Source organism: Equus asinus, chromosome 3 (genome assembly GCF_041296235.1).
Source record: "Equus asinus isolate D_3611 breed Donkey chromosome 3, EquAss-T2T_v2, whole genome shotgun sequence".
Classification (NCBI taxonomy): Eukaryota; Metazoa; Chordata; class Mammalia; order Perissodactyla; family Equidae; genus Equus; species Equus asinus.
In genome coordinates, this window is record NC_091792.1 from 142,141,363 (window position 1) to 142,167,864 (window position 26,502).

Sequence of the window (26,502 nt, forward strand, 5' to 3'; positions counted from 1 at the left end):
TGTTTAACCTAATAAACCTCTTTGGTTGTAAGAGTTTAAAATAGGTTAAGGTTTATGGTTTTCCATGTTTCTTTTCTGACATTGCAAATTTTTTCAGAGAATTATATAGAGGTAGAACCTTAAAAGGTTGTTTTTCTGCATCTAAACTGAATCCCATTTTATAAGTACCTTGCTTTGTTGCAATAGATGCAGGAAAAGTTTTATTAAATTTAATTTTAGATTATTAAATTGCTTTTTTCTTCTATGGTAACCATTTAACTGATAGTGGCTCCAAATATGATGATTTCTCTGTTCTCCAACCTTTCTGTGAAATATAAACTCTTAAAACACTCCTGTCTTCCATGATTTTAAATCATGATGAAATTTTCCTAGGGATAGTAAAATTTAACTTCAATCAAAACCATCAAACTTCCAGTTCTATCAAAAGGTGCAAACTTCCAGTTATAAAATAAGTAAGTCATGAGATGTATAGCAGGTGACTATAGTTAATAATACTGTATTGTATATTTGAAAGTTGACAGAGTAGATCTTTAAGGTCTCATCACAAGAAAAAAAATTTGTAACTGTGTGGTGATGTATGTTAATTAGGTTTATTGTGGTGATCATTTCACGATATAGACAAATATTGAATCATTGTATTATACCTGAAACCAATATAATGTTATATGTCAATTAAATCTCAATTAAAAAAATTGCAGTCAAAACTAATGATGAATGTATAACTTAGATGAGAAATTCATGGTTAAAAATGGGCTGATAACATGGTTGATGATATATATAAAAAATACTTTGTACACGAGGTTTCAGTGGTAATGAAATGCGACACTAGTGTTCTGTGATAATTCTAGTGTGCAGAATTTCCAATCTGACTATAAATTACAAACAGATTTTTGATTTTGAAGGGTATTTAGAGGTATCTTTAAATAATGTATAACATCATCTAATTTAAAATGAGTGGATTTGTGCACTGATTTTCAGGGAGCATATAGGTCTTTTAAAATTAAGGCAATGTTTGAAACATCAGCTCATCCCCATGAGCCCACTGCTCTGGTTAGGGGAAAAAGAAAGAGAATTTATTGGTGCGTGTATTCTGTTTTTCTACTGCTGCATGACAAACTTAGTGGCTTAAAATAATCGATTATTCTTCTCCCTCATAGTTCTGTGGGTTAACTGGGCTCAGCAGGGTGGTTATGGCTTTGGGTCTCTCATGTAGTTGCTCTCAGATGTTGGCTGAGAGTTCAGTCATCTGAAGGTTCAACTGGGCGATTTATCCAAGTTTTCTGACTTAGTTGGCTGGAAGCTCGGGTGGCCTCTCCCTGTGGCTTGGGCTTCTCCGAGCATGGCAGCTGGATTGTCAGAGGAAGCCCCCAAGAGCAAGGCCTTCAAGAGGCCAGGTGGAGAGCTTTAAGGCTTCCTGTGATCTAGCTCAGCAGTTCCACACCAGCACTTCTGCTAGATTCTTCCTGGCCAAGCAGGTCACTAAGGCCAGCTCAGCTTCAAGCAGAGGGGAATTAGTACCTCTTGGTGTGGGAGTAGCATATGGGCATAGGCAGAAAAGGAATTGATAGTGGCCATCTGTGGAGACTAGCCACCACAACATAACTGATGAATTCGTTTCAGTTTAAGTAAGGTATTTTCGTATTATTAATAGTTGATAAAATGCATCTACAATAGTCAAGTATTGCTTCTGGTATTTTTTTGGTTTTTGTATTTGTATACTTACATGATGGGTTACTTAGAACACTGAATATTTTTGTCCAGTTATTGGCCCATTTTTTGCTTAGGTTCATTCATGGAATTGGACGATCGGGTGATATTTCTGCTGTGCAACCAAAAGCTGCAGGTTCTAGCCTTTTGAACAAAATTACCAATTCTTTGGTCCTGGACATCATAAAGTTGGCTGGTATGTACTGTGTTAATCATAATACTTTTGGCTGACCAGCCACAGACAGCTTTGCCTAATTTCTTTTATTAATGCTTCTTTCCAAAAAGGATATAAATGGCTTCTGAAAAGACATATATATGTAAAACGTTTAGAATAAGAGGGAAAATCAGAGCCATAAGCCTGGAGGATGACTTTGGAGTGAGCTTCTTGAGAGCGAGTACAGAAGAAGAAGCAATAAGCCTACAACTCTTATTATTTGGTAGAAGTATATCGTCTCTTCTAGAAGGATGCAGTTTTACAATGGAATGACTAATTTACTTTTTACTTTTTATTCATAGGTGTCCATACAGTGAGCAACTGCTTTGTAGTTCCTATGGCAACTGGTATGAGTCTAACTCTGTGTTTCTTGACATTAAGACACAAAAGACCAAAGGCGAAATATATTATATGGCCAAGAATAGACCAGAAGTCCTGCTTTAAATCCATGATCACTGCAGGTAAAAGAAGAGAAGTGGCATATATAGTGTCTTCAATATCACAGTTAGAAAATTCAAACTTTTTATATAAAGGTAGATAAATGGAAAAGAAACTAAACTTGTTCCTATTCTGTCTTTTTATTGTGGTAAAATATACCTAACAAAATTTACCGTTTTAACCATTTTTAAATGTACAGTTCCGTGGCATTAAGCATATTCACGTTGTTGTGCAACTGTCACCACTGACTGTCTCCAGAACTTTTTCATCCTCTTAAACTGAAACTCTACATTAAACAATAACTCCCACTCCCTAGTATTCCCAGTCACTGGCAATCACCGTTCTACTTTCTGTGTCAATGAATTTGACTACTCTAGGTTTTTCATATAAGTGGAATCATGGAGTATTTGTCTTTTTGTGACTGGCTTATTTTACTTAGCATGATGTCTTTAAGGTTCATTCATGTTATAGCTTGTGTCAGAATTACTTTCATTTTTTAAGACTGACTAATAACACATTGTATATATATCCCACATTTGGTTTATTCATCCATTCGTTCATTCATTGATGGACACTTGGATTGCTTCCACCTTTTGGCTGTTGTGAATAATGCTCCTGTGAAGAGGAGTGTCCAAATACCTGTTTGAGTTCCTGCTGTGAATTCTTTTGGGTATATTCTCAGAAGTGGAATTACTGGCTTGTATGTCCCTATTCTTTAAAATGGGCATATGGTTGCCTGCCTCATGATATTGTTTTGAGGATTAAATGGGATGACATGAAGTGCCCAACAATAATCCCTGGAGCTTAAAAGGTGCTTCAGGAATGTTTGTCGTCTATACGTGAGTGGAGTATACATGAATTATTACCATGAATCAAAGTACAAGGATGTAGGCATCATTAAGTATAGATGAGACAAAAACTTTAAATTGATGTTGTAATATTTGGCTTGCTGAAGTCGAATTTGAGAATTTATGGTTATTTTTGAATGGCCTCAGTCAGTTGTATGAAATGAGCAATATTGAGCTCTAATTAAACAGCACAAGTAATCCTATAGAAATTCATGTAAAGGGATTCATAATAAGGACATATAGCAGAAACTGATGGACTTTTAAAAAACATACTGACTTATTTTCAGTGGCATAAAGTTGTCTTTTAATTTACATCCTGTTAACCAAAGATCTGATAATCACACTATGGAAAAGTTTCCCATATTGAAAAACTGGAAGCTTTTTTCTAAAAGATGTTATGATTTGGACTACAATTTACAGTTCATTTTTATTTAGGATAGCTTATATTCTTAGGAAGCAGGATAGTTTTGTTGTTAAAAAAGCTTGCATTTTAATTGTTTGAAAGCAAGAATAGGGTTGGGTGTAGAGAATTTGAGAAATAATAGAAAATTAGCTGTCCTTAGGAAGCTACTTACTTAAGTAAAGTTTTCTTTGTTTTAATAGCTGTGAAGGTACAGGTGTAAAAACTAGACATCTCTGAACCAATATATTTGAATTGATGATTTTATAGAGGCTGAGGTTTTATGTTTCTGTAGATAGAATGCAGACAACTTGATGTGGATTCTAAAACACAAAAGAAAACTACTTGCTCTTAACTTTGCTTTAACTTCTGTGTGACCTTGGGAAAGCCACTTAATCTTCCTGAACTTTGGCTCCCTTATCTTTGAAATGAGTGAGTCGAGCTAAATGGTTTCTAAATCCCTTACAATTCTTCAATCCGTGAATCTAGCTTGCTGATAGATTTGGTATTTGGGAAGGCTGCAGATGTGACTACATAATAACTTTATGTGCAGAATTTCCCAAGTTTATTTTCTATCCAATTTCTAGGACTTAAACATTTAGATTTTACTTTTACTGTGAGTTCTTACTAGTATTGCAAAGTACTTAGTTATGTAAGTGCTTTGTACATTATCTAGTGTATATATTTCTTGTATAACTTAAGTTTATAGATACCTGAATATTTACCATACAAGGTTAAATAGTTATTATTTGGGTGGACCTTTGATCATATGCCAGTTAAGTGTACTAATTCAATTGGAAATTTGAAAACAATTTTTATATTTAGATTATAGAAGGCCCTTGTAAGCTATGAGATGGGTTAGAGATCTTTACGCTACTGAAACTTGTTATGTTTTTCTTCAGAGGTAAAACATGAAGCCGATGATTGTGATTTGTTTCAGTACTTGAATTATATTATTATTTTTGTCCATCTCTGAAATAAAGTGAACTTGAAAATAAACTTACATGTTGCCAGAGAATGAGTTGGTTTACTTTTCTAGTTGTCCTTCACATTATTTTGACCTGCCTTTGACTCATACCAGTGTTGAGCCAGGTCTTTATTACTGGAGGAGGATTCATCAACTAAAATAAATATTTGGAGTTTTTGTGCAGAATAGCACTGCTTCCTAGAATTCCAGGATCTTCCCTCGCTTTAGTTTACATTAACATTTTGATTTCTGGTTGGCTTGGTTAGGTTTTGAGCCTGTGGTGATAGAGAACGTTTTAGAAGGTGACGAGCTGCGCACAGACCTGAAAGCAGTGGAGGCTAAAGTCCAGGAACTTGGGCCTGATTACGTTCTGTGTGTTCATTCGACTACATCCTGTTTTGCTCCAAGGGTGCCTGATAGGTAAATGATTTGTGAATATTGTCCTTTAGGTGCTCATCAGTCTTTTGTATAAAATGCAGATATACTAATTCTCAAATATGCCTAAATAACATTAGATAGTAAATAGGTGCATGGACTTTTGTAAGAGAATAGATTGACCTTGTGGAGAAACAGCATAATGGCTTAGGAAAATAAGAATTTGATATAGAAGAGGGAAAAACTGTTAGTGTCAAGTGGAGATCCCTTTATCTCCGAAGTAGATGCAGAACGTCTCTGTTTTCTTGCTTTTTTTTTCTGTTTCTGATGTCTTCGCATCTTTTTCCTCATTATTTAGTAGAAGTTTCTAAGCTAAATGTTGGATTTACATGTTTCCATTCCTGTCTCCACTTCTTTGATCTTACAGTTAGTTTTCATGTATAGGCACTATCAGTATTAACAGATATTAAATAGAAAATTTTAGGATTATTTACTGTCCTTTGAATTTTCTTTTTAATTGGAAGCCAGATGTACGCTTAGGTATATACAGAGGTTGTCTTTGCATTTTGAGAAAAATGCAAATATTTAAGAAAATAAAAGCAAAAAGAAAAAAAGTAAATGTTTTCTAAGAGATGGCTTCAGATTTTCATTTTGAAAATGCAATAGGCTTAGATCTAATAATACTAATTATTAGTTTTGGTTTTTGACAGCAGGTCTGTTTCATTTTAACATTTTGAACAGAAATGCTAATAATTTGTAAAAACCACATTGATTTTGTACTTTTTCTGTAGCATAAGTTATACTTTGGTTTTAATTCACAGAATCACATAATTCAACAGTAACGAATGCATGTTTTATTATAAGCAGATATGAGACAATTTTAAAACCATGCTGTTGAAAATTTACCTTCATTCATGAGTCTGTGAATTCTATTTTAAGATTATATTGCATATATTTTAGTTGTTTGTTCATTAATTACCAATCAGGTTTTAAATTTGTATTAAAGTATTAAACATCTCTATACTTTCTTCATGATGGTTTTGATATCTAAAAGTCAAATGTGATAGAAGTAAATCACATTTGCAAAAATAGCATATGGATATTTTTGTTAGATTATTTGTCCTTGAGGATAGTTTTGTTTATATTTCATTTTGACTAACTTTTTTTTGAATGTTTACAGTCTGCCTGGTGCAGTGTTAAATATTTTACATGTTATCTCCTTTGGAAAAAATTATAAGGTTTTTGTCAATCAGCAAAATTCTCATTTGCCACTTTTTAGTGGTGTTATGTACTGAATGTTTCTAATAAGAATGAACTTTAGGAAAATGGTGATGCACAGTTGTTAGTAATACGTTTGAATTTCTGATTTTATTAAATTTAAAATACATTTTAATTTCTTTACATTAACCTTATTTCCTTTATAGTCTTAATTTGAATGGGTGTATATATATGTGTGTATATATATATGTCTTTATTAATTAATTGGACAGAGTATTGTGGGGCAAAATCAGTCAAACGAAATGTTAAAAAAAGAAGGATATCATTTCTTCTCACTGATAAACACCTTTAATTGGCTTCTAAGTTAGAAAACAGTTGGATTCACATGGAGAATATTTTTTCTGCCTCTCCTTGCCTTTCATTGAATACCTTTATACGTACACTAAATATTAGCTCATTAGATCAATTCAGAATATTTTAAACTGCTCACAAGTGATTTTTTTTCCTTTTTGCAATAGTACTTTATGTTATTATGGTGCTTTACTTTCAAGGAAGTTTGTTTTTAAGGAATGCTTTTATTAGAACACAAACATGTGAAAGTGCCTTTTATCTTATGAAGAAAATACTTGTGTGTATTCCAGAAGTCTGTTTTGTTAAAAACAACATTTGATTAGTTTAAGTAACAGACAGATTTTCTTTTTTTTAAAGATTTTATTTTTCCTTTTTCTCCCTGAAGCCCCCCAGTACATAGTTGTATATTTTTACTTGGGGGTCCTTCTAGTTTTGGCACGTGGGACGCTGCCTCAGCATGGCTTGATGAGCGGTGCCATGTCCATGCCCAGGATCCGAACTGGCAAAACCCTGGGCCACCAAAGCGGAGCGCGTGAACTTAACCACTCGACCACGGGGCCGGCCCCTAGAAAGGTTTCCTGTGTTGATTTTGAGGTTTATGAAAATGAATGATAAAATGAATTTTAATTCATAAAACTTTAAGGAAGCAAATCAAAAACTTCTAACAGATGAACAGAATGTTATTTCTATTTGTAGTTTAAAAAATTAATGCACATCTGTTAGAAAAAGATGTATTATGCATAAATAGATAATAAAACTATGTAATGTATATTTGAAAAAGGTCTTTGTAGAAAAGAACTTTTATTGTATAAAAATACTTTGCTTCCAAACTATATTATAGAAAGAAAAAAAATTTTTTTTTTTTTGAGGAAGATTAGCCCTCAGCTAACATCTGCCGCCAATCCTATTCTTTTTGCTGAGGAAGGCTGGCCCTGAGCTAACATCCGTGCCCATCTTCCTCCACTTTATATGTGGGATGCCTCCCACAGCATGGCTTGCCAAGCAGTGCCGTGTCCACACCCTGGATCCGAACTAGTGAACCCCGGGCTGCTGAAGCGGAATGTGCGCACTTAACCACTGCACCACCAGGCTGGCTCCTAGAAAGAAAATTTTTTAAAAATGAATTTTATTGAGCCAGCCCTGCTGGCCTAGTGGTTAAGTTCGGTGTGCTCCACTTTGGCCTGGGTTTGGTTCCTGGGCACAACCTACACCATTCTGTTAGCAGCCATGCTGGGCTGGCAGCCCACATACTAAAAAAAAAGAGGAGGATTAGCACAGGTGTTAGCTCAGGGTGAATCTTCCTCAGGCAAAAAACAATTATTAAATCACAGAATTTAGTTTTAGCTTCATTGTGTAAAGACATTTCTATTAGAGATGACCCCAGTCACAAGTAATATTTGGTTTTGTGAAGGAACTTCTACAGTTATGCACTGCATAACAACATTTTGATCAGCGACAGACCACAGATACAAAGGTGGTCTCATAAGATTAGTACTATATAGCCTAGGTGTGTTGTAGGCTATACCATCTAGGTTTGTGTAAGTACACTGTGATGTTCGCACAATAACGAAGTCACCTAATGATGTGTTCCTCAGAACGTAACTCTGTTGTTAAGGGACTCATGAGTGTATTTATTATGCTCTAATTGAAATTTATTGCCTTACTTTGCATAAAGTTAGACTTTCAGATTGCCTTAATATGGAGAATGTCAAATGAAAAAGTAAGAGTGAATTTAAAACCAGCAGCTATTTAAAAGATTCCTTAGTATCCAAGTTGTTGGAAAATGTTAGTTATTTTGGTACAGAAACATTTTAATGTTCTGTATTTTTTAATATATTAAAGTCTATTTAAAAATGTATTTTTTATGTTGTGAGATGTTTAATATGAGATTTCTTAAGATTTCAAGATATGCTAATTATTTAGCAGATATTACCTTTAGTATCATAAGCAACCAAAAGCATTTAAATGAGCATACCACCTTGTAAGGGGTCAGTATAAATAATTTGCTGCTTCTTTTTATATAGGAAATTTTAAGGTGATTTAAAAGCTACCATCTATATAGATTTTTATAAATACATATTTTCTTATTGGTAGCATTAATTTTATACTTTTTTAGGTTTATTCTAAAGTGCCTGTTATGTATTTCTAAGTTGCCTAATTACATGCTAACATACTGCAGTAGAAGTTTCAGTTTTGTCATTTTTTTTTCTGGTGTACGTTAAATTTTAAAAAAGTTTTCACTCCGTAATTTTTAAAAGCACAGTATGAATATGTCTTTCTGTTGAATATTTATGTTTATAGAGTAGAAGAACTGGCTGTGATTTGTGCTAATTATGACATTCCACACATAGTCAACAATGCTTATGGAGTGCAGTCTTCAAAGTGTATGCACCTCATTCAGCAGGTAAGAGAGTTTAAAAAGAGATGTCAAGAAAAAATGGATTTTAACATATTATGGGATTATTACTTTTTTTTTATTATAACCTAGTGTAATAGCAATTATCTATCAGCCTCTACTTCATGGAGCATTAGAAATTTGCATACAGGGGCCAGCCAGGTGGCGCAGCGGTTAAGTGCGCACGTTCCGCTTTGGCGGCCCAGAATTCACTGGTTTGGATCCTGGGTGTGGACATGGCACTGCTTGGCAAGCCATGCTGTGGTGGGTGTCCCACATATAAAATAAGTAGAGGAAGATGGGCTCAGATGTGAGCTTAGGGCCAGTCTTCCTCAGCAAAAAGAGGAGGATTGGCAGCAGTTAGCTCAGGGCTAATCTTCCTCAAAAAAAAAGAAAAAAGAAATTTGCATGCAGTGTTCATTCAGTAAAAGTCATCATTCTTTGGTAGTCTGGTGGTAATTGGACTAGTAGCTTTGGTCAGAATCACCATAGAAATACTTTAGTAGTTTAGTTTTTAACTTTCTGAGAACACTTCATTACCAGTATTCTCATTTTTCTAATGTACTAGATCATAGTACATTATATAGATTTTTACATAGGTATAGATTATATAGTTTTTAAAACTATATTGATGATTTGTTCTATATTTAATATTTAAGGAATCGCTTTACCTTATTATCCTAGACTGGAAGTGACTTCATTTATAAACATTCTAGCATGTAACTGTGGAGTTGGCAGGTTTTTAGAAATTTTATGATTTTATTTTATTTTTATAAGCATCAAATAGATCTGATCATCTGTTTTAAATTCTTATTTTGAAAATATGCTTGGATGTCCCATCCTACTCAGAATAAGAGTCACAGCCATGGCCTGTAAGGCTTTGTGTATTCAGGCCTTGTACTTTTTCTAATTTCATTTCCTACTGCTTTTCCTCTCACCTGCTCTCTCCTGGCACACTTGTCTGTTTTCTTTTCCTCCCTGGTGCCACACATGCCACACCACCAGGCATTTACTCTTGCTCATCCCTCTCCCATGATTGCTCTTCTTGAGAGTTGCATGGCTTCTTACCTCACTTTAGGTCAGTGAGACTTTGTCAGACACCCTATCTAAATAAACACCTCCCTCTTCCTTGCCAGCATTTTTTTATCCCTCTTTTCCTGTTTTATCATATTCATTGATTTTAAGGTGCACATTTTTCTACAGTATAACATCTCTGGAATTGGGATGTCTCACAATCATTGGTGTTGTATAACACTAGTTTGGCAATGTTTTTTTTTAACCTAGTGGTGTGTAAAATAATGTTGCTTCTTAAAATCAATGGCTTCTTGCTCTTTTTCTCCATAACACTTATCACCTCTTGATAGGTTATTTGTTTATTGTCTAGTTATTGACAGTAGTTAGAATTAAGGTTCTTTTAGGGCAAGGACCTTGTTTTGTTTGCTGTTTCCTCAATACTTAGGACAGGGGTTGGCCCCATGGCCGAGTGGTTAAGTTCTCGTGCTCTGCTTTGGAGGCCCAGGGTTCGCTGGTTCAGATCTTGGGCACGGACCTAAACACTGCTCATCAAGCCATGCTGTGGCGGCATCCCACATAGAAGAATTAGAATGACTTACAACTAGGATATACCACTATGTCCTGGGGCTTTGGGGAGAAAAGAGGAAGATTGGTGATAGATGTTAGCTTAGGCTCAATCTTCCTCTCACACACAAACACACAAAATACTTAGGACAGTACCTGGTACATAATTGACTCTCAATAACTAGTTACTCAAAAAAGTGAATGAATAAATGAAGTATTATAGTTACTTAAAATGATTAATTATTCATATTAGGATATGGATATATATCCACATGTGAGTTATACAATTTGTGTGCATAATGATGTTAATCACATATTCAGTTTTGACATACATGTGATTGTTATTATGTGGACATAAGTTATTCATGGATTATCTGTGGCCTCCAAGGTGGTGGCAAATGCTCCTTAGCCCAGCAGATACTATCTAGCAAATTTTTTTGTTTTATATCATTTTGAGTGTACTAATATCATCTCCAATAAAAATGTGGTTTATATGAGATAGTAACAGCCAATTTGCTTAGTTTCTTTACTCAGAAGTTGTACCACTTAGGATGTAATTGGCTGCAAGTAATAGAAACCCAATTTCAATTGTCTGAACAAGTAAGGAAATAGATTTGTTTACATAACATAAGAAGTCTGGGGTAGAGTGGATTGTAGGCGTGGTGTATCAGGGTTTCTTAAAATATTTGGAGGAAAACCAGTTAGCATTTTCTTGATATCCTTTTTTATTATTCCTTAACTTTTTAAGGCTTCATCACAATTCTAAATGAGATTATATGTAATTTGAGTGGTGGCAGAGGAAGGTTGTACAATTGTCTATGCTGGAAATCTTGAAAAACATTTTATTTCAGTGCTCCGTCTTTATTCCTTCTCCTCCTTTTCTGTTTTTCCTTCTCCTCTTTAATTTTCCACAGCCTCAATTCATTTAAAAGTCATCAGCATTACTAAAAGTTTGGAAAAATGAGGAAGGAGTAGAAGATCATTCATAAGCCTGTTACCCTAACAAATTAATAATTTCCGTGTCCACTGTTTTCTCTTTTTATATTTATTGCTTTTTTACATAGTTATAGTCATTGTGTACATATAGCATTAACTTCTTTAAACTTAGTGAAAAAACTACATTTAACTTTTAAACTTAAATATAAACTTAGATTATATTTCTTTGCCCTCCACATGCCTACAGAGTTTTCATAATGATCATTTAAATAGTTCTTTAACATTTACTCATATATTCTATACTTACCCCAGAAGTGCTCAGTGTTTTGGTGCTCACAACGTATCTTTGAATACTAGAAATTTGGTGGTGTACTTGAAGAGATTAAGGCTAAAAGAAGATGAGTTCCAGGGTACAGTATGAAAAGTGCTCTTGGAGTTGTACATCACAAATACCCTGCTCTGTCATCACCTTTCTTCGTTCATGAGGTGGTTTTACTAAATTTTTAACCAGAAAATAACACTATAAGATGGATGAATGAATTTTTTAAATGTAGCTATTGTATTGTTGCAGATACTGTTACTTTCTAAAATTGACATTTCTTGAAAAAAAAAAAAGCAGTACATAAACATTCCAACTTTCCTAAATTGGCCCTCACAAAAAGAGGTGGTGGCACTGTTGCTTTAAACCAAATAAATCCTTGGGTCTCATTGAGCGCTCGTTGCTGTTTCATGACGTTCTAAAAAATTAAAGTTAGCTTTAATTCACCTCAGTGGTTCTTATTAGTAATATATGCCACTTACTGAGTACCCACCATGTGTCAGGGATGCTTCTAGGCTTTTAGAGTTTATTAACTTAATCCTGACACTTTAAGGTATACTTCCATTCTACAAATAAGCAAACTCAGTAGGATTAAGTGACTTGCCCAAGGTCCCAAGCTACAAAATGGCCCATCTAGTTTAGTGTGACTCCAGAGCCCCATATTTTTCTCTAAAAAACAAAGTACTAAAACTGCAAATATTTTTTTTTTCTCTAAAGATTGGCACCTGCACTATCTTCTGTTGCCAATCTTCTTTTTTTTTTTTCTTCTCCCCAAAGCCCCCTAGTACCTAGTTGTATATTCTAGTTATAAGTCCTCTGGCTCTGCTATGTGGGACGCTGCCTCAGCATGGCTTGATGAGCGGTGCCAGGTCCACGCCCAGGATCTGAACCGGTGAAACCCTGGGCTGCCAGAGCAGAGTGCGCGAGGTTAATCACTCAGCCATGGGGCTGGCCCCTGCAAATACTTTCTTGAGAAGATAGTATTGTAATAACCAACCAATTGGTGAAGATGAGCTGTAACTAAAATGTTACAGAATTCTTCTTTTTTAAGGGCAATGACCCAGAATGAGTTAATGCTCAGCACATAGAATGTTCTGGCATATACATATAATCCCTAGGAAGTCAGCTTTGAAGAACCTATACTTCTGTTTATATACTAAACTTATTTAGGAGACTCATGGAATATGGATGTTATGACAGATTAATGGAGGGGGATGTGGTAGAGTTACAAAAATACATAGGCTTAATTATTTTAGAATCAAAATGGATTGTAAAGCTTCAAAGTGTGGGAAGCAGCAACTTATTAAGAATTTGAGAGAAGTAGGTGTTAATACTACTTATTCACAGACTTAATTGTCAATTTGTTCAATAAATATTTACAGGGTTCCCATTGATGTGCCAGGCACCAGTATAGGTGCTGGGAGTGCAGTAGTGAATACAACAAAATCCTGTCATGGAGCAGCAGCAGACAGTAAACAATACGTATGACTGGCCTTGATTAACACTCTTCTGTTTTGAGGGGAGGGGTGTCAGGTTAGCTGGAGTGATCCAGGAAGGCCTCTCCAAGAAGTAACATTTGAGCAGAGCCCTTAGTGATGTGCAGGAGTGAGCCATGCAGCTCTCTAGAGTGATTCCAGGCAGAAGGTACAGCAAGTGCCAAGACTCTGGGGCAGGAGTGTGCTTGGGATGTGTGAGGAACAGCAAGGAGGCCAGTGTGGCTAGACCAGGGCAAATGAGGGCAGCAGTGGTAGTAAAGAGATTTGAGGTGTGTTAAGGATTTGGCATTTTATTCTTGGTGTGATTGTCAGCCATTGGAGGGTTTTGAACAGGAGAATGACAAGTGATTTACATCTTTAAACCATCATTTTGGCTGCTCTGTGGGGAATAGACTGTAGGAAGGCAAGAGTGGAATGCTGTTGGAGCAGCCCATCTGAAATATGTTGGTAGTTTGGGCCAGAATGGTAGCTGTGAAGGTGGTAAGAATTGGTGAAATTCAGATATATTTTGAGAGTGGATTTTATGGGATATGCTGATATGTCAGATGTGGGGTAAGAGGAAATGAGAATTCAGGGACTCCAAGGCTTTTGGCCTACGTAACTGGAAGAACAGAAATGCGATAGGAAGGGTGTTTTATCTTTTAAACATGAGCTCTTCATTCAGATTACCTAGGTTTTAGTCCCTGCTGTCATTGACTGCCTGAGTGACCTTCTATAAGGGGCTTTAATTGCCTGGATTTGAATCTCAACTGTGCTATTAACTACATTTCTGACCTTGGGCAGGTCACTTTAATTTCATTGTGCCTTAATTTTCTCATCTGTAAAGTGGCTGTTATACTAGCATCTACCTCATATGGTTATTGTGAGGGTTAAATGAGTTAAGAAAAAAGTAAAGTGCTTAGAACAGTGCCTGATGCATAGTAAGTTCTCAGTAAATTCTGGCAGTAATCATTTCATGAACAATTATCTGTTTTATTCACTGCTACTATCCCAGAACCTAGATCAGTGTTTGGCATGTGATAAGTGCTCAGATATTTGTTCTGTGAATAAATGAGTAAATTAATGAACTGATAAATGGCAACCCTTTACTTCATAGAATATGCTCCTATGTTTCCTCTTCTCTTAAGCCCTTCCATCCTTATGGTGTTTTTATCCTCTTCATCGATAGCCTCTGACTTCAGTGTGGGGAATGAGGTCTATATTCCATTCCTGAGATTGGGTCCAGCGTGTGTGTTTTCATGCCACAGAGTGTGCTGCGCTTTTGCTGCTTTCTGTGTTTTAGGCTGAAGGGCTCTAGCAAAGTCTGGTGTACTGATGTTCTCTTAGTACTCCTCCTCCCAGTTTAGATTCAGGTCTCTCAGGAAGCCTTGGACAGTACTTAGATGTTAGTAAAAGGGCAACTCTAACTCTTCTGCCTTATTTTTACGTGCTGCTACTTGACTTGTTTTTCAGTTATTTATTCTATTAGTCTTTTTTTCTTTTGAGGAAGATTAGCCCTGAGCTAACATCTGCCTCCAATCCTCCTCTCTTTGATGAGGAAGACTGGCCCTGAGCTAACATCTGCCCATCTTCCTCTCCTTTATATGTGGGACGCCTACCACAGCATGGCTTGCCAAGCGGTGCAGTGTCTACAGCTGGGATCCGAACCGGTGAACCCCGGGCTGCCAAAGTGGAACGTGCACACCTAACCACTGTGCCACCAGGCTGGCCCCTCTATTAGTCTTATATGCTTCTCTTTGTTTTCCTGTGATATGGTGAGATTTTCTCCTATCAGAGTTTATGAGGAAATTAGAAGAGTAACGGAAAGGTTAAGATTTAAACAACCATGTGATAGCCCAGAGTGCTTGGCTCCACTTCTGTGCTTTTGCTGCTTCTACCTGTTGCCTGGTCTGGTCTCTTAGATTAGGCCAGCTATCTGCTCTTTCTGTTCTCCCTGAGATACTGATGTGGAGAGAAAGTGTGAAGATGAAGGTCAAATGTGCTTATAATATTAATAGGAATGTAGATTGTGAATACAGATTGAAAATCTGTGGCTACAGATAAAGAAAAAACTACCCTAGTTGAAATTTAGATAGTATCTATTTTTAAGAGGAGAAAATTGAAGCACATTAGACAAAAGGTCGTAGACTATGTTGGATGGGGACTAGAACCCAGTTTTACATTTCTAGTAAGTATTCAGTTTTTCACCAGAATATTAGATTATCACTTGAAGTTCGTTTGCAGTGGAATGAGATCATCTAAGGTTATAACATTAGGAACCATGAGTTATGTAGAAACATTGCCAAGAGTATATAAAAGAAATTTCCATTAGTTGATGTTAAAAATAAAATTTTTCTTTTCTCTTTTGTTATCTGAGTGGTGATAGGAGCAGAGCTTATTGCCTAAAGTGGTTGTGCAGGTGTAGTAGATTATCCAAACATCAAAGAGTACCACTTACCAGTATAACTAATTGATTGGCAGCATGAGTGACTACAGCCCATTAGATTATGGTGGCCACTCTTGAACTCACAGAGGGTGTTTAAGATTACTTAGTAGTTGTAGGACCCACTTTTGACATTTATTGTCAAATAGAAGATATCACAGATGAGAGGCATAGGAGAAATCCACTCTTATCCAATTTTAAGGTGAAATGCTCTGTTTCGGTATATATATATATATATATATATATAGTTCCCACTTGAACTGATCCTGAAACCCTGCCTTCCTCAAAGGGTTGTTTTGAGGATTAAATGATTTATGTGTGAAAGCAGGTTGTAAACTGTAAAGTGCTCTTCTACACAGAGGTGGCAGCATTTAAAAACTCAGTTTAGGGCTGGCCCCGTGGCCGAGTGGTTATGTTCACGAGCTCCGCTTTGGCGGCCCAGGTTTTCACTAGTTCGGATCCTGGGTGCGTGGACATGGTACCGCTCATCAAGCCATGCTGAGGTGGCATCTCACATGCCATAACTAGAAGAATCCACAACTAAAAATATACAATTATGTACCAGGGGGCTTTAGGGAGAAAAAGGAAAAATAAAATGTTTTTTTTAAAAAAAAAAAGACAATTTGGAAAATGTGAATGTTGGCTAGGTATTCAGTGAAACTAATTATCTCTTTAAAAAAAAACTAAAAAATAAAAGCTCAGTTTAATACTTAAAGATATTTTACAAAGAAAATAAAAATCTTTGATCTCTTCATTTCCATGCATTGTTTTAATGGTATTTATTTATTAATAGCAGTTGTTGTCTGTTCCTCTAGAAACTAATATGCAATACTACGTGTTATTTCCTTCTAGGGTGCTCGGGTTGGTAGAATAGACGCTTTCGTCCAGAGCTTGGATAAAAATTTTATGGTTCCAGTAGGTGGTGCTATAATTGCTGGCTTTAATGATTCCTTCATTCAGGAAATCAGCAAGATGTATCCAGGTAAATAAATCGATTCCTCTTCAGAAAAAGTAACTAACAAACAAAAATCCATTTGTACGTGGGGTACTATAATAAATCTTAATTTCCCAAGCTTTTTTCCCCTCCTAAATATAACTTGTTCATCCTTATTTCAGGAAGAGCTTCAGCTTCACCTTCTTTAGATGTCCTTATTACTTTATTGTCACTTGGATCAAATGGCTATAAGAAGCTATTAAAAGAAAGAAAGGTAAGCTTTCCCTTTAGGTGTAAAATAATACACTTGACCAAAACAGTACTCCCGGTTATTGGTGTTTTTGCCTTTGCTTTGTCACTGTGGGAGTATAGATATCTAGTACGGTCCTAGGGGATTTGCTTTGCTCTGGAACCACCCTAGGTGGTTTTCAGTTCATCATTGTCATCCTGTCTATCCAGATATTCTGAGGAACCTTGGACAGGGGATTTTTGTGTTTTGAGAAACTCCTGCATCAGGGATTCTTATTAGTTCAGTAAAATTCAGTTCACTTACCACTTAAAGATAGAGGTTCTTGGAGACAAATGGACAAGTTTTTTTCTTTTTAGTTTCTGGAAGTCTGAAGACTTGTGTAGGTGTGAGATATCAGTTGCAGGAGGAAGAACCAGGTCACAAGTTGGCCAGCTTCTCGTTCTGAAATAGTAAATCCATCCCTTGCCATTATTGCAGTGCTGCATTCATTGCTTATGTTGGCTATGATAAGTGACATTTGTGCTTGAAATCTGGGCTTTGTCTCCAATGCTGAAAGCTGGCTTAATTCAGGACAATTCCAAAATTGTATTCAGAGACAGTGTTGGCAGGGCAGGTCAGACAAAGATGTTTTATTCATCCTGTCTGGGAGAGCTAGAGGTCCCTGGTGTAGTTTTTGTATCGGTATCACTTTCTAACACTTAGTAACAATTAGAGTCCCTTAGATTTAAAGTAGCACTTTACATATTTTAAAATATTTTCATATATATTATCTGATAGATCCTCTCAATAGCCTTATGGGTACGTAATAGAAGTTTAAAAATTTGAGGGCTCTATTTTACCCTAGTCCCACTCCCCCCACTAATTCAGTCCATAGGAAAGTAATTGTTTACTTTTTATTGTGAGGATATCTCTTGAGATTTACATGATATAGGAAAAGATGCTCACCATCAATCATTAGGGAAGCAAATTAAAACCACAAGAAGGTACCACTATACACCTAGTCGAAGGGCTAATATTAAAAAAAAAAAACTGACAGTACTAAATGCTAGCAAAGATCTCAAACAGGTAGAACTCTCAGACATTGCTGGTAGGAAGGCAAAATGGTACAGCAACTTTGGAAAACACTTTGGCACTTTCTTACAAAGTTAAACATATACTTAGCACATAAACAAGCTGTCCCACTCCTAGCTATTTACTCAAGAGAAATAAAAATTTATGTCAGTACAAAAACCTATGCGTGAATGTTTATAGTGATTTTATTCATAATTACCAAACCCTGGATACAATTCAGATGTCTGTCATCTGGTGTATAAACAAACTGTGGTACGTACATACTCAGCAATAAAAAACAAACTACTGATATTTGCAGCAGCATAATGACTCTCAAATGCATTATGCTAAATGAAATAAGCCAGACTCAAAAGGCTCCGTATTCTATGATTTCATTTATATGCCATCCTGGAAAAGACAAAAAATATCGAGAAAGAAAAAAAATCAGTGGTTTTCAGAGACTTGGGTTGAGGGAGGGGACGAGTGGGGTGGTGAAATATTCTGTGTCTTGAGAGTGGGAGTAGTTTCATGACTGTATATGTTTGTCAAAATCCGTACAAGTGGACACCTGAAATTTTACTGTATGTAAGTTATGCCTAAATAAACTTGACAACATTTTTAAATGATTAGAATAAAAGTCCAGTTTGGTAAACTCCAAAAAGTAATGATTATGGTCATAGATTGTTTAAGTCAAGAGAAGACGTTAGCAGATCTTTCAGGGAACCTTCTCCATAAGACAGATGAAGACCGTTTACAGATGAGGAAAACTGTCATCTGTTTATATGAGAGTTTAATTGTATCAGATGCCAGGGGATCTTAGCTCTCCTGTAACTAGTTGTTTCACTCTGGGAAAGGTATTTGAACTCAAAGATTTTACTTGAGGTAAGTGCTACTGTTATCCTCCTTTTCACAGGAAATGGAGGGGTAGAGAAGTAACATGTGTAGGTAAATTGTAGGACATGGATTTAAACTGAGGCAATTGGGCTTCTGATCCTCTGCCTTAATTGCTAAACTCTACTGCTTTTTTTCTTAGATGGATTCATAATCTAGCCTGGTAGCTATGTAGCTATTTTACAGAGCTGTAAACCTGAAGACTTAGGTTGACTAATAGCCAAAGGAGGCAAAAACAATGAGTAGATTTAGCTACCCTGGCCAAAAAAACTGGGTTCTGTTTCAGAGAGGATAGAAGCTGTTTGTTTTTTAGAGTCACTGTTGTTGGGGAGCTGCCTCTCCCCGACTCCAGGTAGTCCTGGTAGACTGTCACTCACAGTGTCCCTTCCTCCTTTTTCAGGGTGGGCATATGATCTGGCTAGCCTGGTTTACACGTAGGCATGCGGAGGTAAAGTCCTTCCAGCAGATTTGATAGATCCTTTAGAGATAAAGGGTCTGTTAACGTGCAGATAGTAAACTTTAAGGATGAGTGTTATGAAAGGACAAGCAGAATGTATGAGAACATGGGTCACCTAAGCCAGCTGGGGCACCTAGCCTACCTCTGGGAGGGTCAGGGAAGGCCTCTCCGAGAAAGTGACGTCTAGATCACGTCATAAAATTAGCTTTCCTTTAAGATAAATTCAGATTCACTAAGTCTAGAGTGGGACTCAGACAACTGCATTTTAAAGAAACTTCCCTGATGAATCTGATGTGCACTCAAGTTTGAAACCCATTGTTTTTGGGGCACACAGGTCACTTGTATCTCTAATAGAAACTTGGAGAGGAAAGATACAGTGTCATGGCATTTTAATACTTTACATAGGTAGATAATGTTTTATGGAATTTGAGATGGACTGCATAAATATCCCAAATATCAAAGCTTGAAATTATAGCTGCTTCTGCTTTTCTTTTTTTTTAAAGATCGGCACCTGAGCTAACAACTGTTGCCAATCTTCTTCTTTTTTTTTTTCTCTCTCCCCAAAGCCCCCCAGTACGTAGTTGTATATTCTAGTTGTGAGTGCCTCTGGTTGTGCTGTGTGGGATGCCGCCTCAGCGTGACCTGATGAGCGGTGCCATGTCCGCGCCTGGGATCCAGACTGGCAAAACCCCGGGCCGCTGAAGAAGTGTGTAAACTTAACCCCTCGGCCACGGGGCCGGCCCTGAAATTATGACTTCTTAGGTGTCTGTTTGTTTCTGATCTCTTTAGTTGTCATAGTTGTAGTCTTTTCTTATGTTCTAGCTGCTTTTTACCTTATGTTGATCACTCTGCAGATTTGGCTAAAAATTCATTTTTAAACTAAATAAGTGGAATATATGATACTCTGACAGTAAGAGTGTTACACAAAGTTTTAAGTTAGACATTTAAAGAATATACTTTATTGTAGATAGAAACTTTAAAAATTTTTATATACTGTTATAATATCAAATAAGCATACTATTTATTTATTTATTTATTTTTTTGGTGAGGAAGATTGGCCTTGAGCTAACATCTGTTGCCAATATTCCTCTTTTTGCTTGAGGAAGATTGTTGCTGAGCTAACATCTTTTCTAGTCTTCCTCTATTTTTCGTACGTGGGACAGTGCCATAGCCCGGCTTGATGAGTGGTGTTTAGGTCTGCATCTGTGACCTGAACCTGGCAACCCTGGGCCATTGAAGTGGAGTGCTCGAACTAAACTGCTACACCACTGGGCCAGCCTCTAAGCATACTATTTAGTATTTCCTGTTTTTATTCTTCTTGAATTGAAACTATAAATAATAATAGTTAATAATATTAAATATTTACTCTAATAAACTAATACAGTACTTGAGTGATTTTGTAGTTAAATTAATTTAACTAACACAATAAACTGATTATTTGAGTGCACACCCCTAAAAAATTACCATCTGGTGTGTGAAATGAAACTTGGTCTTTGATTATGGGCAGTCTAGTAGATTAGTGTCCACCTTGGAGTTGCCATTGATCCCTCTATTCTTAGTGTCCTTTGCTTGATAATATGCTAGATGCTCAGCAGATGTTTGTTGAATGAACTAAGGAAAGACATAGGTTCAGTATTGTATGTTCATCTCTTGTTTTACACAGAATAAGTATTTTTCTGGAAAATTAGAAAGCAAACAACATTTTGATACCAACTTCTGTTATGAATTAGATGTTCTTATAGAAGTATTTCCATATGTGGATATAGTTGAAAATTTGTGAAAAGGAATGAGTTGAAATGGTGATTACCAGCTGTGTGTAACAGGTACTGTACTTCTGGGAGTGGGACCTTCTCCCTAACAGGGACTCCTCTTCCAAAGCACTTTTCTTACGTTCGGATTATAGAATTATTGATTTCATGGGTGTTCTCTTATTTTTTTGGAATCTAAGAATTTCTGTTATGCCATGGTTCTTCTGACTTCTGACATTTAGGGTTCGACTTTAAAACTTTCAGCTATTTCTCGATAATTCCAAAGGTCCACGCATGTGTACATTTTGCTTAGCATGAGTGAAAATCCAGCTGCTTTGAGAAAAACCTGCGGGAATATGTAGCTCAGCTGGTGAATGGATCCAACAGGCAGTCCGTTGGGCTGGGACTTTATTCTTTATTAATCATTGGATAAATATTTTATGGGAAAAATTTTATATTCTAGTGGTATTTGTGAATTGGATGGCTCCATCTCAGGTGTCAAGAGGTAACTCTCTTTGTAACGTCCAGAACTTTGTTCTTTTGTCTAGATCGAGTAGAGTGGAATAAACAGGGACAGGACAAGAATAGTATTAGAGCTAGAGGATATTAGTACATGTCTGTAGGAGTCCTGCTAGCTAATGTTAGTTACTGTAACCTGAAAACTCTTTTATGCTAAGGAAAAAGTAGCTGGGTGGGGAACTAACACTTTTATGAATGTCTGTTGTATGCCAGGAACTCTGCTAGGTTCATTATGTTCATTATTTCATGTACTGCTTAGAGCAGGTTTATGAGGTAGATATTATCCTCACTTTACAGATGAAATTGAGGCTTGGAGAAGTTAAGTACTTAGCCAGAGACCACTTATAAGTGCCAGACTGCCATTGAAACCCAGGCCCGTGTGATGCTAGAGCCTCTGTGCTTTAGCCACTCTCTTCTTGCTGCCTCTAGTCACTCATCCAGCATTGAGGGGTGGTGACCTACTCACTCCGGGCGAGGCATTTCATCCATAAAGATGATGATCTCGTGACCTCCTGTTTTTATCTAGTGGAAGCATGTAAAACCCCAAAGACTCTAATGTATTAATTGGTTTTATTTAAAATTCTTTGTATAGAATTTACTTAGAACAGAGGCTGTCTGTAGTGGTAATCTTCAAAGTATTAAAATGCTCATTTGAGAATTCTGTCATTGTAAGTGAAGGAAAGTTTGCTCTTTAACAACTTCATTCAACAGGCAAGTCTTTGAAAAATGTGCATGTCCTCCATAAACCATAATTGCATATATGTAGCATAAATATTGTTTTTTTATTGGATTTGTTGCAGAAGTAAGGGCCTCTTTTGTTTAAATGGACTTGCTTTTGAACTGTGGAAATTTAATCGTGATAGTTTATTGGTTCAGCTCTGGAGAAGCTGAGGCAAAGCTATTTTGTTCCAGCCAGAGCTATTTATATACCATCACTGAGAGCTCCTTTTTATATTATTGGTGTTATTGCGTACTAAAAAAGGAGTGTTAAAAGAAAACTTAGGATTTGTTTTTATTCTGTGCCCTTATTCACCACAGTGATATTTTTTTTTTTTTTTTTTTTTTTTTTTTTAAAGATTTTATTTTTCCTTTTTCTCCCCAAAGCTCCCCAGTACATAGTTGTATATTCTTCGTTGTGGGTCCTTCTAGTTGTGGCATGTGGGACGCTGCCTCAGCGTGGTTTGATGAGCAGTGCCATGTCCGCGCCCAGGATTCGAACCAACGAAACACTGGGCCGCCTGCAGCGGAGCGCGCGAACTTAACCACTCGGCCACGGGGCCAGCCCCCTCACCACAGTGATATTTTTAGAGGTTATTTCATCTAGCTATATCTCTTCAGAAAAGGCTTTATCTTTTTCACAGTAGAGCAGACAAGAACTCATTTTGAAGCCGTTCCTTCTCAAGCCTTCTTTTTTGAAGGGTGAAAAGATCAGAGAGAATGGAACTCTGTGTGTGAATTGAGCTTCTTTGCCCTTAGCCCTTTCTTGATCAACACATCTGCTTCATTGAGGGAGAAATGTCCATGAATTTAACTGAAGAGGCCTTTAAGAAAAGGGGTTAAAATTTAAGAGACTGTTTCTTTGAGTTTTTCTATGCAAGAGGAAAGATCAGTCTTAGAATTCTATCCTCACTTCTGTTTTGCTTCTGGAGAAGACCATTATTCTGCGTGGCTTTCCTTTTAGAATAGTGCTTTCCTGCACAGGGCAGGCAGATCATCATTCATTGTTGCAAATATCTGCTGAGTTGGACAAGTGCACAAGAGGAGTGACAGCCGAATGGCTGTTCCAGTGGCTGGAATTTGTTAGCTGAAGCTACGAGGAGAAACTAAGTTTTAAAAGAACCTCAGACATATAACTTCAAACGGTGTCTTATAACAAAGCTAAGGTTGGAAACATTAGTAGATTTGCGGCCCTAAAAGTGGAGTAGTTGAATCTCAACAAAAGTGTCAGGTTTCAGCCCTGGATATGGGGCCTCAGCAGAAGAGTTTGAAAGCATTGCTTTAACCTGTGATGCAAGGACTGCCTGGATCCTGTCAGCTGGCCGCAGTCACAGAGAGCAGCATATTGCTTTTGGTGCTGTTATCTTCAAATATGGACATCTGTGTGCGTGGATATGTACCTGTAGTCTGTTGTCCATCCATCATTTCATGTTATCATTGAAATATTAGACTACTTGTTATGTTTCCCTTTTGATTTATTACCCACCTTATGAGACATTATAATAATATGGTTAGTTCTATTTTCATGTTATCTTGTAATATGAAACAGTATGTTTCAAAAAACCTGACTACATAAGACCTTTTTTTTAAAATTTAGTGAATTATTCACATTCTTGGGTTATAGGGAGGGATAGGCTAAATGTTGGGCTTCATGACTGCAGATCAGTTTGCAAGAGGCCGTGTAACAGATAGTGCTTAATATAATTCACCTTCTCTTCCATTAACATCTGGAATTGTGGTGTAAAGTTTTGCATTTTTATTCTAGAAATATAGCTGACGTTAGCATTCAGGTATACAGTTCAGTTTATCTCTAGTGAAGAGTCTTTTAAAATTAAGTTAAATATAGCACAAAAGACATAGGAAATCAATAATATTTCATTTCTTTTAAGTAAGATCTTTCTATATACTTTTGCTTGGGGTGCTTGTAAATTTCTCCCTTTATAGATGTATTTTATAATAAATGTCAGTTATAGATTGAACTGTAGCAAAAAAATAGTGCAGGTTCTGTAGTACCTTTAATATATCAGATAAAAAACTGCTTAGCTAAGTATTAGTGTAGGAAATAGTGGTACAGTCTCCTAAATGATATTTTTTTCTTTTTTTTTTTTTTTTAAAGATTGGCACCTGAGCTAACAACTGTTGCCAGTCTTCCCTTTTTTTTTTCTTTCTGCTTTTTCTCCCCAAATCCCCCAGTATATAGTTGTATATTTTAGTTGTGGGTCCTTCCAGTTGTGGTACATGGCACGCCACCTCAACGTCACCTGATGAGTGGTGCCATGTCTGCATCCAGGATCCGAACCAGCGAAACCCTGGGCCGCCATAGCAGAGCACATGAACTTAACCACTCGGCCATGGGGCCGGACCCAAAATGATATTTTTTAAATGTAGTTATATTAATGGGAGAGCAGTTAAGACCTTAATATGTGGAATATTGTAGGATTCAGTATGTTGTGCTTTAAGATGCTTATTACCTGTCATAACCTCATAACCTTTTGCACAGAGTAGAAATACTATACATATTTGAGGATGGATGTGAACTTGACTCACAAATATTTTTCTTGTCTAATTACTCGCATACTAGTGAAACATGAGATTTAGTTACCTTAGTATTATGTTTATAGTCTAAAGATTTTTATCGTAATGCTAGCTGCAATTAAAACTGAATTCAAGTGCCGTTAACAAGTGATTGATAGAACTGGATAAAACTAATTTTTTCAAGTATGAGAAATCGGACATTGGGAAAATCTCAGTTTTTTAATAGCCAGGTATGCATCAATAAGTTTAAAAGCATCCGCTAGGGGTGTTCCTAAGGAAACATTTCATCTTTTTTTAGGAATGGCTAAGTACAAATTAAGTCCTCTGCAAGTTAACCACGTTGGTGATTATGGTGGCAGCCATACTAGATAAAATAATGTTTTAAATTGGTCCTCACCAGTGAAATAAGTTTTTTGTTGTTACTGTTAGGGGGTAAAATGTAGGGTTCTATAAAAAGTATTTCTTGGCTATCAGATTTGTTTCTGCTTGTGAGAAACCGATGAATTTGAGAGTAAGAAAGAATTAGACAGATAGATGCAGACTAAGCCTTTGGTATATAATGTAGATGAAGAAAAATCGTCTGAACTGAATATCGGAATATTAGTTTAAGAAGGAAGGGCCAGGAAATCTTTATATGTCTCAGAAAAGATTCCTGCAACTTTCTTTTTCTGTTTTTGCAAATGTTGATAAAATTGCCTCCTTAAATGTTTCTCTACACATATTTTTAATTATGAAAGAGAAAGCTTATCACATGTAACAGTAACATTTACTCGTAGCTTCATTAGGTATGACAAATGTGGATGTTAACTCTGAATATAAAAAGAATTTATTTTAGTGATCTAAGATTTCATAATTCTTACATGCTGAGAATTGATCTTACAAAATGTCCTAAAAGTTTAAGAATGACTATTTATAAATTTTTCAGGTTGGAATATAAAATATACTGTGTTGACAGGGTAAAAATGTTTGTGGTCTTAAGTAGATTCATTAATAATTCATAAACTTGGTAGGAATTTTCCTCTTAATCTTTACTAACAAAAGATGGAGTTAGTTATCTATGTGCTTTAGACATGAAAAAGCTACTCTGGGTCCCAGTGTGGGATCAGATTATCTAACCCTTACCTTAGAGAAAAATGAAGCAGCTTTTGTCACCTTTGAAGTTAAAGAAGTATCATTTCCTGCTGTCTCCACTTGGGTACTCTGTTGGCCCTTGGCTCTTTGGTGTATCTTTAGCGTTTATATGTTTTGACTATGGCTAGAGGAGGTCAGCACAAAATGGGTTTGTTCAGGGGCAGACTTACTTGGGCAGATTTTCATTTCAACACTTTTTAAAAGACTTACTAGGAGAAGAAAATAGAACTTTAGGTCGAACAGTTGCCAACTTAATATATATTTGTAACTTTGTTAAACTTCTACTTACATGTGCACATGAAATTTTATGCTCATAAAATATTTTTATTTTCTGTTATATATATATATTATTTTTCAGAGTAGGATCAATAATACAATTTTTAGTTTTTAGTTGCTATATTCTTTTATTTGAGTTAAGGGATTTGTTAGTTTTAACTGTGTATGATTTAAGGGAAAAACATTTTTAAATGACCTCTTCCTAAGTTACTGACATGCTAAAATCCTGGCACATTTTTCTTGGTGTTGGGAAAATAGTGGTAAAGAAGACAAATTCCCTGCTTTCAAGGACTCTTTTCCATTCTAGTAGGTCGACATAGGCAGTATTCG

The 26,502-nt window shown here is 36.2% G+C and overlaps 1 protein-coding gene across 9 annotated transcripts in view; it reads left to right on the top strand.

Annotated features, from left to right (window-relative positions):
• SEPSECS (Sep (O-phosphoserine) tRNA:Sec (selenocysteine) tRNA synthase) overlaps nucleotides 1–26,502 on the top strand; it is a 99,996-nt gene that overhangs the window by 68,244 nt on the left and 5,250 nt on the right. For all 9 annotated transcript variants that reach the window (XM_044767651.2, XM_070506122.1, XM_070506123.1 and 6 more), the window contains 6 exons: nucleotides 1,785–1,903; nucleotides 2,224–2,382; nucleotides 4,841–4,994; nucleotides 8,820–8,922; nucleotides 16,517–16,646; nucleotides 16,781–16,872. In XM_044767651.2, coding sequence (XP_044623586.1) covers nucleotides 1,785–1,903; nucleotides 2,224–2,382; nucleotides 4,841–4,994; nucleotides 8,820–8,922; nucleotides 16,517–16,646; nucleotides 16,781–16,872 — 757 coding nt within the window. The remainder of the gene's footprint in view (nucleotides 1–1,784; nucleotides 1,904–2,223; nucleotides 2,383–4,840; nucleotides 4,995–8,819; nucleotides 8,923–16,516; nucleotides 16,647–16,780; nucleotides 16,873–26,502) is intronic.